General features: G+C 39.0%; 1 protein-coding gene across 1 annotated transcript in view; it reads right to left on the bottom strand.

Annotated features, from left to right (window-relative positions):
- Ppme1 (protein phosphatase methylesterase 1) overlaps window positions 1-17,165 on the bottom strand; it is a 43,788-nt gene that overhangs the window by 26,264 nt on the left and 359 nt on the right. Inside the window, exons 2-3 of the mRNA XM_057756514.1 lie at window positions 586-679; window positions 110-202 (exon numbers count right to left, since the gene is read on the bottom strand). Coding sequence (XP_057612497.1) covers window positions 110-202; window positions 586-679 — 187 coding nt within the window. The remainder of the gene's footprint in view (window positions 1-109; window positions 203-585; window positions 680-17,165) is intronic.

Genomic DNA, 17,165 nt, shown 5'->3' with positions numbered 1-17,165 from the left:
CTCTCCTAACCTTCTTCCGAAGCAATAAATGAGCACGGGAAGAACTAGTCAAGTCTATCTGAGAGAAAACAATCACTCAACACACCAGCTTCTAATACAAAAAACTTACCGTGAACACTGCCCAGGAAAGGGCAGAGTGGCCTCCTCCATGGAGAAGCAGCAGGACTGGACCCTCGGAACCACTCTTGTAAACTCGAAAAGTGTATGAACAGTTAAAGATAACAGTGAAAACTGCGGACTTAAAGAAACTTTTGTGGATGTTTCTGAGGTATCAAGGCTGTTTTGAAGCATGCTCTAAGTATGCCTTCTTTTTTCAAGAGGGCTCAGTACTTGGTTTCTAGAAACTCAGTTACTTCAATTTGCTAGACTCAGAGTATTATGTTCAGGAATTTAATCTTAAATCCCTTCCTTTGTCAGACAACTGCACTCAAAAAGGATTCTGCAAAAGGCTTACAGGTAGCATTTCATGCTATGTAAAGGACTGGTGGGAGACAGATGGAAACAGCAGAACAAAGAGCACTTAGGAGCTCCCCACGTGACTTAGCACCTCGGCCTTAGACTGAGGCCGTCTCTTTGAGCGGATATATCCTTGCCAGTTTCGTTTTCCACTTCCACATCTTCCATTGACTCAAAGTACTGACTCCATGGGACAGGGGAAAAGTCCCGCTTCCGTCCAGGGCTAAGGAGAGGAAGAAAAGAGAGAGAGCTGTTTCAAATAACAGTTATTATGGATAAGAAGGCAAAACCTTGGTCAATAGATAGTTAACTATAAATCCAAATTGAAAATAGTGACTGTTTTCTCATAAAGACACACGGAATTCAGAAAGCACCATGTATAATATTTAAGTAAGTCCAAATAGATTAAGAAACATTAAGATTTTATACAATGCCAGGTGTGGTGGTGTGATGTGGGATTCCCCTCTGTATGTTGTGAATATCATTGGTTAATAAAGGAACTGCTTTGGGCCTATAGCAAGCTATAGGAACAGAGCTTGGCAGGGGGTTGGGTGGGGTGGGGGAACTAAACCGAATGCTGGAAGAAGGGTGGAGTCAGAGAGAAGCCATTTAGACCTGCCAAAGATAGACACCGGTTGGAATCTTGCGGGTAAGCCACAGCCATGTGGTGATACACAGATTATTAGAAATGGGTTAAATTAAGACGTACAAGTTAGCCAATAAGAAGCTAGAGCTAATGGGCCATGTAGTGTTTTAAATAATATAGTTTCTGTGTGGTTATTTTGGTTCTAGGTGGCTGGGATGAACAAGTGGCCTCCTCCTACAGCATTTGGGAGGCAGAGGCAAGCAGATCTCTATTAGTTCGAGGCCAGCCTGCTCTACATAGTGAGTTCCAGGATAGCCAGAACTACATAGTAAGACCCTATCTCAAACAAAACAAAATAACAACAAAATAAACCACAAAATATTTTAAACAATAAAATCATTATTAAATTTTAATTATGGATAAACCCTGGCTACCTATGTATACCATGAAATCTACTTTCATCATTGACCCTAATATATAGGCTCACTCCTATTCTAATTATTCTTAGTCACTACTGTTTTTCCACATCTCTAATCTCACACTTTTTCATGTTCCTTTTCATTTCCCAGTCAGCCAAAGGCAACCTTCAGAGAAGACAAACTGATGACACCGTGTCTAGAACTTCTAGGAAAGTCTGCACAAGCAGCAATATGATTCATCTAGTCAATGGAATACTTATCATAACAGAGAAGCGCTGAAAAGAACCTAAATATATATAACTTATAACCTAACTGATAATATCTATCAGTAGGGGATTAATTTGCAGCAAACAGAAATAATGCTTAATTCTAAAAAGGACAGTCCTTAATAACAAAATTGTTTATACATGGATATATAGTATCTCCAAGTATCAAGTGTGATACTTGGCCTCCTCCTACAGCATTTGGGAGGCAGAGGCAAGCAGATGTCTATTAGTTCGAGTCCAGCCTGCTCTACATAGTGAGTTCCAGGATAGCCAGAGCTACATAGTAAGACCCTATCTCAAACAAAATAATGACAAGCTTGTAATCCCAGACTTGAGAGGTGAAGGCAAGAGGACAAAGAGGAGTTCAAGGTTATTGTTGGCTACATGAGGCCCTATCTCAGAAATAACAACAAAAACCAAGACAAGCATCATACCTTCTACAACTCGTGTAAAATGTCAAATTAATCAAGATCTTTCTGTCATGTGCTGTAGTGACTAAGAAAAATAATAAATATTTTTATTAGTTCTCTGAGAATTTTAAACTATAGTTTGAATATCACTCCTCCCCACTCCTCCTAATTCTCTCCCACTTCCCTAACTCACCCAACTTGTATCTATCCCCCCCAACCTTTTCTTAAAACCATGAGTACAATTGGTACTGCCCATATCCTCTTGAATGTGTGGTCTTTCATCAGAGTAGGGTCAACTCAATAGGTATCATATCCTTCAAGAAAACTGGCTCTCCCTCTCTCAGCAGACACCAACGGCCAACAGCTCCTTACATACCAAGCAGCTGGCAGTTGCTGAGCGAATGGACAGGTTTATCTTCTAATTGTAAGAGGGCCTTTGTTGAAGTTTTAACTTCAGTCCTGGCCAGTTTGTTTTATTTGGGGTTATGTAGGCATTCGCATGGGAACCCTAGAGACATCTAACTCCTTAATCTCTCACAAACACAAGGATGCTTATGCTAACTTCACAACCAGAACACGACCTGCCAAACATATCACAGGTAACAAACAGAGTCTACCATTCCAAGTGTAAGCTGTGATACCTGTACTAAAGTAGTAAAAGAACTACCATTGTAGTGAAAGCACCCAATGTTTTTACTGTGCACAACGGTGAGTCAGCAAGCCAAGTTCTTTACTAGAATGATTCTTTTTAATCCTTACAAAACATAGTTGTTCTTATCCCATTTCAGGGCTCAAAAAATATTTAGAGATGTAAAGTGACCAAGATCACATGGCTAGAAAGTAACAGTAACAGGATTAAAGTCCAGTTTCTTTATTCTCCAATGCTTCAAGTCACCCCATGCTATCTCTCTCAGCTATCTTATCTCTATTCTCATTTACACTTATACGGTCTTATTGCACATTATCAGAGGCTTCATTTTCAGAGTCTAAATATGACCACTTGTGCCAATGCCAGGCATCAGTTAAAGAGAAATTACTTTGTAAAATTAAGTTATTCTAGGATTCTTCACTCCTAATTCCCTCTATTTAAAAAAAGTCAAACACAAAGCAAGGTTCCATGTTATACCAACTACATACATGAGCCTACCTGGCTATGGAGTCAGTGGTTCTAGACTGCTGCTCTTACCCATGGAGATTCCTAGCACATCTCTGCTAGCTGCCTTTTAACACATGATTATTTATATGCTCCAGACCTCAGTTGGTTTAGTAAACAATATTAGCATGAAATAGGTAACAAGAAACTTGTTTTATTCTTTTTCTTCTAGTTAGGCCAGAACACTTTCCATTTGAGATGTAGTTTGGGTTTTGTATTTTTTTTTAAGAAAAGTTTTAGGTCTGGGGACATGGTTCAATGGGTAAACTGCCTGCTGGGCAAGCATGCTGACCTGATTTCATGTAAAGGCTGGAGCAGTGGTACATGTCTGTAACCCCAGCAACAGTGGGGTGGTAATAGGTGGATCATAAGAACCCACCAGCCAACCAAAAACTGAAACAGTGAGCTCCAGGTTTAGTAAAAAACATTGTCTCCAAGAATAAGGTGGAGAGAAGTTAAGGAAGACACTTGACACCGATCTCTGGCTTCCACACATATGTGCAGGCACACACAGTTTTAGATTCTTATTTTATGTATTATGCCATTACAACCCATACAGGCCTTTTTAGTACTAATTTTTAAAATGAATTGCTGAGCTTTTCAATGTATCAATTGAGAATTCTGAAGTAACAAAGGTTTTCAAAAGTATAAAAGGGTTAAATTAAACTTTAAAATAAAATGTATTCATTCAATAAAAACTTTGATAGGTCAGTGTGTACAAATTAATTTACATCAAAATAAAATGTATTTTAAGCCTAACAAAATGAATAAACAATTTCTATTTCCTGCTATTCTCTTGGCAGAGAGGAACAAACTTCAGTCTAGTACACAAAGTAAATCTGGCTTCTGCCTAATTCATGGACATTCAGATCTGATAAGCGCTAGGGACACTCCATGAAAATCGCAATGCAGGTCCAGTGCATGTGCAATCCTACTGCTCCAGGAAACCTATCTGCAACTGTATCGAGAGCCATAGACCTCCAACAACCTGTTCCTAGAGAAAAGAGAAAAAAAATGACAAAATAATGTACTTTTTAAAACTATTTGTTAAAGCCGAGCGGTGGTGGCACACACCTTTAATCCCAGCATTAGGGAGGCTAGGCAGGTGGATCTCGTGAGTTCAAGGCCAGTCTGGTCTAAAAGAGCTAGTTCCAGGACAGGCTCCAAAAGCTACAGAGAAACCCCATCTCAAAAAACAAAACAAAAATATATATAATTTGTTAAACCTGTAATCATTTTTCATTTGTTACCTAACAGATTTATTTTTATAATCCAATTCTGTGTTTCCTGTGTGACATTAAACGTATCATTTAATTTCTACAAGCCAAGCCTTTTCATGTCTGATGGGGCTGTACACAGGCTGGTATGAGGATTATAGTCTTCTTACTACTCATTACTCTCAAACTAGCTTGCTCTATTTATACATTTTTCTAAAAATATTTTAGTTCTATATTTGCCATAGTTCTCCAGTTAGTCCAACTTGGCACCAATGTGAGATCCCTGAGAGGAAGAACATTCCCCATGCATTCACAGAACCTGACACATCAATAATTACCATCTGTTGACACAATGAAATGAGCCAAAGCAAGTATAACACTGAGCTTGGTGTCTAAGTATATATCCATTATTACTACTATTAAATGGCTTGGAGGCTAATAAATACAATCCCCTTTACTTAAACCTAGTAAGGTTTCCAGTAAAGAAAATGAGACACTACAAAACTAAACTAACCTAACCTAGCCTATAGTACAAGAGTAAGGAAAAGAATCAGCTCAGTACAGAAACAAACATTACCTGACTCTCAAAAACAACAGAGGTCAGAACAGTCTCTCCCATAGACGCTGTGATTACTGAACATCTATAAGAAGTTTCCATACAACTACTACTTTCAGAGTGGATAGTTAAGTACATTTCATGACAATAGCATGGCTCTGAAGTCTGGTTATCTTAGTTTACATTTCATTTCCAATAATTAAAAGATTTTTAGTCACAATTTCCTCAGGTACAAGCTCTGAGCAGTGATTATAGGTAACCTTCAATCTGGACCCAGAACCAGAGACAGAGGGAAACTGCCAAAGCAAAAGGCTACATCCAACAAAAAAGCATGAAACACATGACGAAACAAGTCAATAAAGATTTTGCATACTGAAATTACCAAAATACAGGCTGTTTTGTATATTTAAATAGTAGAAAATTTAAAAAAATGACATCAAGAATGAAATAATTAAAAATAAATGGTCTGTTTTTAACAGATTAAGCAGAGCTAGTGGAAATACTACAGACCTGGCCATGCTTCATGAATCTGTGCCTAAAGATTACGGGTGGAGTATCCACCCTGTCCCTCCTCTAAATGTTTGGACCGTACATTTGCTATGAGGCTTTTGTAGCTCTTTGCTCCTTTTCTGTTCTTTGTTTCTACACTGTTTTCTAGATATATTCAAGAGAATGACAGTTGTTCATGCCTGCAGCTTCTTTCTTTACTGATTTCAGTTACAGGTGCTTCTAATATTTAGGGAAACAAGCCCTTGTCATCCTACAGTGCAGCATGACCACGTCTATAGCATTCCCATCGTATGAGATGTTACAGTGGTTACAAAATAAGTAAAAAATGTTTGGTAACCTTAGCAATTAGGGAAATGCAAATCAAAACAACTTGGCGATTTCATCTAGTCCCAATCAGGGTGGCGCGATCAACAAAACTGACAATAAACAATGGAGGGATGATGGGGGGGGGGGAATTTTCATTCACTGTTAGTGGGACTACAAACTGGTATAGTCACTCTGGAAATCAGTATGGAGAACCCTCAAAAAGATACAAATCAATCTACCATATAGTCCAGCTACACAATTCCTTGGCATATGCCCCTTTATGGGACTGCAATACAAATTAGCGTGTTGCTTTCATTCGCCTACAAATTGTCTTTGGTTTTTCTCTTCTAAATGGCTTACTATTCTTCCATTTGTTTTCTATCTTCCTAAATCTTGTTGGTATTCTATCTTCCTTAACTTGATTTTATTCCTTTTTCCAAATTACTACAATTTACTACAATTGAGTAAGAGTTAGACAGGCTTGGGGAGGGGGGACAACAAAGATAAGCACACAATGTCTACAACAACTTTCTTACTTTTAAAACTGACAAGACTAAGACAAAGGGAAGTTAAACACCTTCTCTAAAACCACAGAAAGCAGACGAGTTAGACTCTCAGCTCATTGTCTTATCAGTTCTCCACACTGTCCTCGAAATAATATTAGGCTCTATTCTTGAAATCATCAAAGCTGGCAATAAAGCCCAGAACCTGTCAGGAAGATGTAAAAGAGAACCTGTCCCTACTGTAGGGAAGGAAGGGTAGCAGGAGGCAGAGTACCTTTCAGCAAGGCTCAAGATAGAGAGCAAAGGTTTGTGACTGAAATGATAATGGAGAGACAAAGCAGGAGAATGGAGCAAGAAGGAAGAAGCAAGGATCTCTCTCTCCCCGGCTTACCTAGGGCTACTCCCAGAAAGATAACGTAGGAGGCACTTAAAAAGAATTCCATCATAAATACTGATATACTGCACCTGTGAAAATCCTAAGTCCTATTCTTAATTCTGTGTTGTTGTTGATGAGAATATTAAATTATATAGATTCCACGCACGCATTGTGGAGCTCAAAAGTGGAAATGACAGTGGTTTATACACAGTCTTGCATTTAGACAACACAGGGTATGTACAGCAGGAGTACTTAAACATTGTGGCTTCAAGCAAGTAAGTGAAACTGTACTTCACTGAAAATCATTTTCACATAAGACACTTAATACACAGAAATTCCAGCCTGATGAGTCAGACTTCATATGTCTGATAATCAAGGCTTCCACTTTAATTTAGGGGAAAAGACTTATCTTTGTTTCACTAGTCACCAAACATGAGGACAACATAGTCACTACCTCCTTTACCAAAAATTTAAAAGGATGAACATATATTTTCAATGAACTAGAATGACCTACGTGGCCTCACTACATTACTGGCATAACTGTGGCTCTGTTTTCTTACACTGTAGAAAGTCAGCCTCATACTGTTTTGAGTAGGAACTGAGGTAGTATAGGATAAAAAACCCTAAGACAAAGCTGGTACCAGGAGTGGAGTACTGCTGTGATAGGCCTGACTATGCTTTGGAGTAATGAGAACTTTGGAAGTTTGGGTTAGGAAAGCAGTGGAATGCTTTAACTGCTGCTTAATGGGCCATGCTAGTAGGAGCCCGGAAGACAGCTGTGCGGAATGTGATTTGATGAACTGTGGGGAACAAGAGATCTTAGGAGAAGAATGTTAGTATGTTGGCCTAGAGACTGATCTTGTGATAGTCTGGTGAAGAAAGTGGCTGTTTTTTGTCCTTGTCCAGAAAGTCTGCTGAGGCCAAAGTGAAGAGTTTTGGATTAATTCCACTGGCAGAAGAAATCTTATTTATTTATTCATCTGTTTGTTTGTTTAGTTTTTTGAGACAGGGTTTCTGTGTGTAGCTTTGGACCCTGTCCTGGACCTCACACTGTAGACCAAGCTGGCCTTGAACTCACAGAGCTCAGTCAGCCTCTACCTCCCTCTAATGCTGAGATTAAAGGCGTGCACCACTACTGTACCACCACTACCCGGTGGCAGAAGAAATCTTAAAACAGTCTAGTATAGACTCTGTTATGTGGATATTAGTGGTAACTCTAATAGATTTATAATGAAAAAACATAGGCTGAGCAGTGTAAACTACACAATGTAAATTTTGAGGAGAAATAGAGCACCAGGAAGTAGAATAGAGCTAAATCCTGTGTTCAAGGATATAAACAGATTAAGAAATAGAATAAGAGTGTGGTGACCTCAGAGCAAGATCCACCCAGCTGACTTTCCAACTTGTGAAAAGGAACTAAAGAAAAACTTAGAGCTGGATGGGTGGGTGGGGCACACCTTTAATCCCGGCAGTGGGAAGGCAGAGGCTGGAGGATCTCTGAATTTGAGGCCAGCTGGTCTACACAGCAAGTTCAAGGACAGCCAAGATTAGGCAGTGAAGGAAAAGAGAAAGCTGGTGAAGATGTAATTAAGCAAGAGGACCACGTTCCAGCCTCAGCAAGCAGCCAAATTTGGCATCTTTTGGTCACATGGTCCTGGATTTAGAGTTAAGGACAGAAGAAAGGAGTGATGGAATAAAGCTGCTGAGGCCAGGCATAAGTCAGGGGTGTGAGGCCTAGAGAGGCTATTGCATGAAGTTATGAAGCGGAAGCCTGGATAACCTTGGAGTAATTACCCCAAGAAGTTAGAGATGACAGAGACTTTGGGTACCTGCTGATGAGAGCTGATAACAAGGAGTGGAACCAGCCAAAAAGAAAGAAGTGTGTTGCAGTTAACAAAGCTGAAAAAAAGTTGGAGATCTGAAGAGCATTTCAACATTAAACATGAAGATGCAGAATGGAGTTTGCCTAGTTGGTTTTAGTCTTGCTGTGGTCCAGTATTTCATCACTGTGCTCCCTTCCCTAATTTTGGAATTGTAATATCCAGTGTCATTATATGTATCTTTTAAAAAAATTTTTATTTTACGGGGGCTTACAGTTAAGAGATTGCATGAACCTCAGAAGAAACTTTGAACTTTTAAACATCGTTGAGACTGTGATAGACTATGTGGACTTTTGATGTTGGACTAAATGAATTTTACATTATGTTATTGTTATAAGCTTATGGGGTCAGGGAATGGAATGTGGTAGTTTGAATGTAATTGGCCCCATAATCTTATAGGGGGTGGCACTATCAATAAGTGTGGCTTTGTTGGAGCAGGTATGTCACAATAAGTGAAACACTTGTTTGAGGAAGTGTGCCACTGTGGGAGTGGGCTTTGAGATTGCCTATGCTCAGGATACCATCCAGTGTCTCAGTCAACTTTCTTTGGCCTGCAAGATGTAAGACTCTCTGCTCCAGCACCATGTACGCCTACATGCAGCCATGTTCCCCACCATGATGATAATAGACTAAACCTCTGAAACTGTAAGTAAGCTAACCTCAGTTAAATGTTTTCTTTATAAAAGTTGCTGTGGTCATGGTGCCTCACCATATCAATAAAAACCCTAAGACAGGCGGCTTACATGTAGAATTACTATAAACAGTGTAATGCAATCTAACAGAAACGTCTTTACTCCAACAATTCTGGAACATTCATTTTCATATTTAAGACAGCAATGTTTTAATAATGAAGGTAGCCAAGGAAAAGTCCTAATTGGATTGGGACTGCCTATTGAGAGTGAACAGCAAAACCAGAAATTTCAAGATAGGTGTTGAGAACTTGGGAGAAAATCCTGGAGACTAATGTGAAATGTCTTCTAACCCTGAGAACTGAATGCTTTGAAGGCTAACTGTGCAGTCAAATGAGGTCAGCAATAGATGTCAAAGGTAAGATGATTTTACATAAGCATGATGCTGGCGTGTGGGCTGCTGTCTGGTTTTAAGACATGCTCCATGGCCAATGTTCCTGTGAAGCGCAGAAAACTATATTGGTCAGAGTGATTCACAAGAGTGAAGACTAAATATGAAAATGTGTCAGAAGCACTGTGTTTTATTTTGCTCCCCTTTCCCTTTCTGCATGCACTCATAAGTGAAATATGACCACTCCAACAGAGCTGACATAAAGTATGAAATTTTTATTCCCAAATAGGAAATGAATTCTAAGTGATAAAGTATTATGACACTATTTCATTGGTAACCCTTTATCTTAAAGGTTCATTTGACAACTGATTGGGCTTTGTATAAACAATATTTTCTTTATTCTCCTAAAAACAAAATTGTGATTGATTTGCTTATTGAAGTATAAACTCCCTTTGTATTTTACTTACTTGCTTTAAAATGGTTATGTAGTTGGAACTCACATTTGCTGGTGAAACAAGCAACACAGAGACAATGAAAACATGGCATTTTCTCGAACAGTTTAGCACTGTCCACTCTGAATTTAAATGGGGAGAAAGGGCAACAGACATAACAGAAGTGGGATTTAAAACTGTGATTATTGAACCAGATGTTATGGCACACACCTGTGATTACAGCACTGGAGAGGCTGAGGCAGGAGGATCAATAGTAAACATCAAAGTTCTATTAAACTGTTACACCTTAAATAGTGAGTCTGCACTTACAGAATCTGATTTTCTCTTCAGAACTGAGTAAAACTAGATTTATACAATTTAAGAAAACAAGTGAAGATTGCTCTCATTATTGCTAATTAGTGAAGCCAAGAGAGGAACCCTATTTTACTTTTTGAAATCTATCTTCTTTCTTCTACAAGATAGTAGTACTGAACTAATGGTACTGAAATGAGTTGAGAACCAAGTTTGTGGGCAAGTTGAGCTGTGAGTGATGTCCGAAAGATAGGAAGAGAGAGAGAGATACTGCTTAATGGCATATGAAAATTTTATGATCAAGGTCGGGATTCCACTCGTTTCTTTTTTGTTTTTCAAGACAGGGTTTCTCTGTGTAACAGCCCTGACTGTCCTGGAACTAGCTCTTGTAGACCAGGCTGGCCTCGAACAGAGAGATCTGGCTGTTTCTGCCTCCCTAGTGCTGGGATTAAAGGCAGGAGCCACCACTGCCTATGGTCAAGGTTGGAAGTTGCTTTGGATTCCAATTCAGTTGTTCAAAAGTAACAAGAGCAAAGAACAGCAGTTGATACTCAAACCACATTGTTTACAAATATAGTATTATTGGCGCACAAATCCATCCACTGAATGGTTTCTTTCACCCTACATCAGAAGAGCTCAAGGTCTGTGACAGACATTCTGAGGCCCTTCATGGAAAAATTGCTGACCCCATGTATAACTGACAGATGCCACAAGGCAGCAGGACAGAATAGGAAGCTGCACTGATCAGCAAAACCTTTGGATTCATTTGAAATGAATGTTATGCATTCACCAAATTTATAAAAGTATTTATTTAACTTGTTACTATGGAAGGAAAGAAAGCCCTTTGCACTCCAGGAGTTTGAATTTTGTAAGCGTTAACAATCAACTTGCATTAATTTACCACACATAAGGTTGACACAGTAACAATGAAAAAGAACAAAACCAACTACTAACACACAAAAATTAGCAAGTGAGTGGAAATGACAACCATGTTATAGATGCTCAAGTGGAGGGAGAGAAAAACAAAACGCTGGAGTAGTCTCAAAGAGCTTCATAAGAGTAGGACTTCATAAAGTGAAGGAAAAGAGACCACAAGCAAAATAAAGGTAGCAGTTGGCACATGCAAACGCCTTCAGTGGACTGGTCGTGTAGCTCAGAGGAAAGGAACTTAATTGGAATGCATGCAGCATGAGTTCAATACTCACCATCAACCAATAAATAAAGTGCTAATGCCATTGTCTGAGATAATTATGAAGAGCTTCTGATGCTTCCATTTAAAAGTGTACAGCTTGATCTAGTCCCTAAACTTGGCAGAGTCACCAGTGTGTAGGTGGCACCTCCTTACAAAATAGTTTTCAGTCAGAGAACAAGAGATGAATAGGGTAAAGACAGAAAAAAATGATCCTATAAAGTGAAGCCAGTGCACAGATAACTAATAATTCTATAAAGTGAAGCCAGTGCACAGATAACTAATAGTTCTATAAAGTGAAGCCAGTGCACAGATAACTGCTCATAGATAGTACTATAAAGTGAAGCCAGTGCACAGATAACTAATAGTACTATAAAGTGAAGCCAGTGCACAGATAACTGCTCATAGATAGTAATATAAAGTGAAGCCAGTGCACAGATAACTAATAGTACTATAAAGTGAAGCTAGTGTAGAGGTAACTGCTAATAGATAAGTACTATCTTGTATGGACTTGCTTTTGGGTTAGGGGAATTAAAGAAGAAAAGATACTTGGCAGGCAGGTCTCTAAGGTTGAGGTGAGGCCAGACTGATTTACAGAGCCAGTTCTAGGACACCCAAGGCTACACAGAGAAACTCTATCTCAAAATAAATAAATTAGTTAATTTAAAAACGATAATCAGGAATGGATCCTTACACTAAAGAGACCGAACAGTAACAAGCATGAGCTTATACTTATAGATCTTATAGAATGTTTTATGGACACTCCTACTGTAGTACCTACAATCTGTTGAACTAAAGTACAAATTCTATTACTCCATGAAGTTTAACAAACTTTCAAAGAAAGTAGAAAATACAGCTCTGGTTATACCATCTTCAAGGTACCAGTGGGGAAGGAATTATTCTTAGGATGAGGTCTCTCTATCAATGGCCATCACTTAAATTATCAGAGAGGGCTGGTGATGGCTCACCAGGGAAAGTATCTTCTACTTAGTCTGCTGACCTGAGCTCTTTCCCAGGACCCACAGTGTGGAAGGGGAGCTCCCGTCTTGTAAGTGGGTCTCTAACCTTCCACATGTGTATGCATATATAAAGTAAATTAATAAATATGAAGTTATTTTTTTAAAGGTATCATAGCAAACTCTGAAAAAAAAAATCCATCCTAAAGAAGTTCTTGAGGAAGAGGTAGATTAGCAATGATTATGTCAGATAATGGGTAAGTGCTATATCTACAAGGGCCAAACAGTCACAAAGTGTGGTTCCTATCAGGAGATAACCAAATGAAGAAAATTATACAGTCAACCAAGGCAAGAGGAGAGGGAGAAAACTTCTATCCTGAGAGAATAAGAAAAAAGAAATACAAGTTTCAAATTTTAAGCTAATGTCTCAAATATAAATAGGTTTAATAGACTTGAAGATCTTGGAGTAACTTGGAGAGTTACTGATGAGGCACGAACTTCACAAACTTGACAAGGAATTCTGCAGCAGAGGCTAATACTAAAGTTTAATTGCAGTCAGCCACTTCAATCAAGGCAGTGCTGCTTTTCAGATGCCCTCATTAGCAGTATTTTAAAATAAATAGTATTGGGGCTGGAGAGATGGCTTAGCAGGTAAGAGCACTTCTTGCTCTTACGACAGATGGGAGTTCAGATCCCAGCATCCACATTGGGTAGCCTACAACCACTTGTAACTCTAGCTCTAGGGGATCTGAAGCCCTCTTGTGCCACCACGGGGACTTGCATTCATATGTATACCCACACACATCCACATAATATTTTAAAAGCAGAACCACTGATAAAGCATAAACAAGTTGAATAATGAATAGCTTTACTACCTATAGTCTTTCCGATGGAAATGGTGTGCACTCCAGCAGTTTTAAGAGATACTCCCCAAGTATAACAGGGTTGCAAGGCAAGTAAGGACCCAATCCAATTTAATGAGAGTAGCTTCAAAAGCTGTAATAAATTCAAACAACTACATGACGGTGTTACCCAAGAGCATCTATTAAGGGATTATACCACCAGGATTTCAGTCCTCACCCAAGAGCAGCACTGCTGTACTTGAAAAACGAATGGATCCTAACAGCTGAAGCCAGTTCTACCACATGCTAGTTGGGTGACTTTTGATCTGATACAAAATTCTCTTAGCCGTAAGTGGGGAAGGGTCTATTTTGTAGGGCTGTAAATAGATTAAACCAAATAACATAAAAAAGTTGTGATGACAATGCAAAACATTTTTTAAATTAACTGTTATTACTATAATATCCATTAATATACTGGAACTTCCAAGTACAATTTTAAAAACCAAATGATGGAAACTCAAGAAAGTTCATAAACTTGGAATTCATAAAATCAGAACAAATGTACATAAAGTTTAGTGAAAATGAGGCAAGAGAGTTATGGTAAACACTTCTAATCCCAGAACTAGGGAGCTAAAGAAAGAGGACTGCCTAGAATTTGAGCCGGCCTGAGACCCTATTGCAAAAAACAAAAACAAACAAAAAAACAGTTAGATGTGGGGGTCAATGTTTACAATCCCAGCACTTGGGGGGGTGGCAAATACAGGAGGATCCTTCAAGTTCAAGATCAGCCTGGTCTACAAATAGTGCGTTCCAGGCCAGCCAGGACTACCCAGTAAGACCCTGTGTCCGTCAAACCAAGGCAGAGAAAAGTGCTAAGTAAAAAGCAAGTAGAAGGAGAAATAAAAAAGGATGCTTTGAAACAGAAAGAAATGAGTTTTGTCAAATGAGGACTAATAAAGAGGAATCTTAGAGTGACAACATACACAAATTAAGCACAAGCTGGGTGATAACCATGAATTAAATCAATAGGTATCTATCTAGACACCTAATTGTACTACCTAGAGTCCTATCAATTAACTTTTAAGTGCACCTTATTTAGTAACAGGAATAGCTGAAACTTGGTTTCCACATTTACTTTAAATAAAATACTTCCTCTGCCTTTGAGTCTACTTTACAGCAAAAATACAGACTTCCAGGACTCTCAGGTTCCTCATCCACAAGACACAGTGGTAAAATGGGGCAGTTTCTAAGTTTTCTTTCAGCTTTATGATTTTAAGATAAAGAGTCTCCTTTACTATTAAAATGCTATGTACCGACAAGGAAGCAGAAAAGGAAAATAGTACTTGAAGACTACATATAATTCATCAACATCTGTTCTTCTCTTCCTAACACCATGACCACAAAGCATTGCTCTGCAGGGTTTGGTGGCATACACCTGTAATCTTAGTACATAGGTGGTTGAGGTAGGAGGATCAATTCCAGGCCAACCTGGGCTATAAGCAAAACCATCGAGAGAGAGAGAGACAGAGACAGAGACACAGAGAGAGAGAGACAGAGAGAGAGAGAGAATGAATATGAATGAGAATCTTTCTAAAGCATTATATTTTCTAGAATAAGCAATGACCTAAATCAATAAAACCAAAGCATCGATTTTAAAAGTATAAATTGGCCCGGTGGTGGTGACACACACCTTTAATCCTAGCACTCGGGAGGCAGAGGCAGGTGGATCTCTTTGAGTTCGAGACCAGCCTGGTCTACAAGAGCTAGTTCCAGGACAGGCCCCAAAGCTACAAAGAAACCCTGTCTCGAAAAACCAAAAAAAAAAAGGAAAAAAAAAAAAAGATAAAATCCTTTAATGAACAGATTTTTCTCTTGGTATTGTCCACCAATTCTTAATTTTCAGAAAATTTATTTTGATACAGCAAGGAGCTGAGGTCTACTTACACTTACCTGAAGCACATAAAACTGTTTTTAGAAACTAGCATTTAGATATATTTGTACAGATGAAGACCAGTATACTAAAAGATGGAATTGTAGTTAGGAAAATAGATATTAAGCCAGGTGTGGCAGGACAATCATGAATTAAAAGTTAGGCTTGGCTATACATTGAGACCATGCCTCAAAAAAACAAAACAAAACAAAAAACACACACCAAGAATAATTATTACATTAATTTTATATTAATTTTAAGGATAATTCCCAAAATAATGGTGGTCAGCTTCCAAACTCCTTTATTCACGTTAAAAGCTCAATCTTTGTCTTTTCATGATCAACCTTTACTTTATCTTGTAACAAGCCTTTCATTTCCCCTTCTAGTGTGCTTCCCTTATTCTATCTTCAGTCAAAAGTGTTTTCTTTTTTCTATATAGGTGTCTTGATTCTGATTTTCCCAACCATTCTCTCTCCCTCTCCCTCCCTCCTTCTCCCTCCCTCCCTCCCTCCCTCACACACACACACACACACACACACACTTTGCAGAATTTTCTTTCTCTCCATTCCAAAAAAAAAAAAATCAACCTTCACAGTACATCTACGCCTGTTATCTTTTGAGCAGTTTTTGGACACACTACTTCTTTGGAACTGAATGTATCTCTTTGGTAATCCTTGCCCCAGGAAAATCTACCAGTTTATCACTTGAATTCCAAGTACAACATATACCTCTTTTCCTTTTATAATCAGTAACCGTGTAAATGATCCAATGGCTATTCAATTCTCTCTACTTTCTAGCAACTCTCTTTAGTATGTTCAACTATCATGCTTCCTCCAGCAGTCAAGTTTCCTGTAACTTGGCACAGGCCTCCCAAGGACCTAAATTTCCAAAGCTTCTCTCATGAACTCAGCTGTTAAGTTGGAAGTGTAGCTCAGTGATTTGGCAACTGTCTAGTTCTGGGTTCCATCCTCAAAACCACAGATAGGAATAAATGTTTTTTAAAATCTCTCTCACACACTACTCCCTTTTCCAACGAACTGCCCCCCCCCATATTACTCTTAGGTGGCTACACCCAGTGCTTCACTGACTCTGAATCTTTAGACCAGTACATAGTTTCCCTCAGTTTCCATTTGCTTACAAAAAACAAATCAAAAAAAAAAAAAAAAAAAAAAAGCCAAACAACTGCCCAAATCTTTCTCTTGAAGCTTCCCAGATTCTACCTCCCCAGTGCTTCCATTTAACAACCCTAATCCTAGTTACTCCCTTTCTCAGTCTCTGGATATCAATGGTCACTCTTCCAAATTCAGCTGCCCTTTTCATCACACCCCACCTATTTCGCTAGCTTCTTGGCTCACTCCCTTTAACAGTCTCCTGGCCATGTTTTCTAATTCTCCTTAGGCCTATTCCCCAAGCTTTCTAGTTCACCCCCCTCATTTTCTGATTCCGACTCTCACACTTCTGGGAACTTTTTCTAGAACCTTCCACTCCTTCGTTTCTACCTCAGACATTTTTCTATACCCCTCAGGTGAAAGCCTTCTTACTCCTGGACAACTTACTTGACCCACCAGTTCCCCTCAACTTTTCTCTCAGTCGTTCCCTATTCCCCTCAACTATGGTAGATTTCACTCTATCTCCAATCTCATCACTTCAGGAGTTGCTGCCCGTCATCTCTTAAATTATCCTTCCATCTTTCTCAACCTTGTCCTTATACCTCTCTCTCTCCAACAATGTTATCCGTCCTCCAATGTCTATTCCCTTAGCGCCTCACCTAGTCCCCGAATCTACCTCCTACTCCATCTAAGCATCTCCAGGCCAACGCCAGCATTTCCTCCAATTCACAGCGTCCC

This window comes from Chionomys nivalis, chromosome 23 (genome assembly GCF_950005125.1).
Source record: "Chionomys nivalis chromosome 23, mChiNiv1.1, whole genome shotgun sequence".
Classification (NCBI taxonomy): Eukaryota; Metazoa; Chordata; class Mammalia; order Rodentia; family Cricetidae; genus Chionomys; species Chionomys nivalis.
The sequence above is the reverse complement of the archived record's forward strand: the minus strand, read 5'-3'. Positions and strand labels throughout refer to the sequence as shown.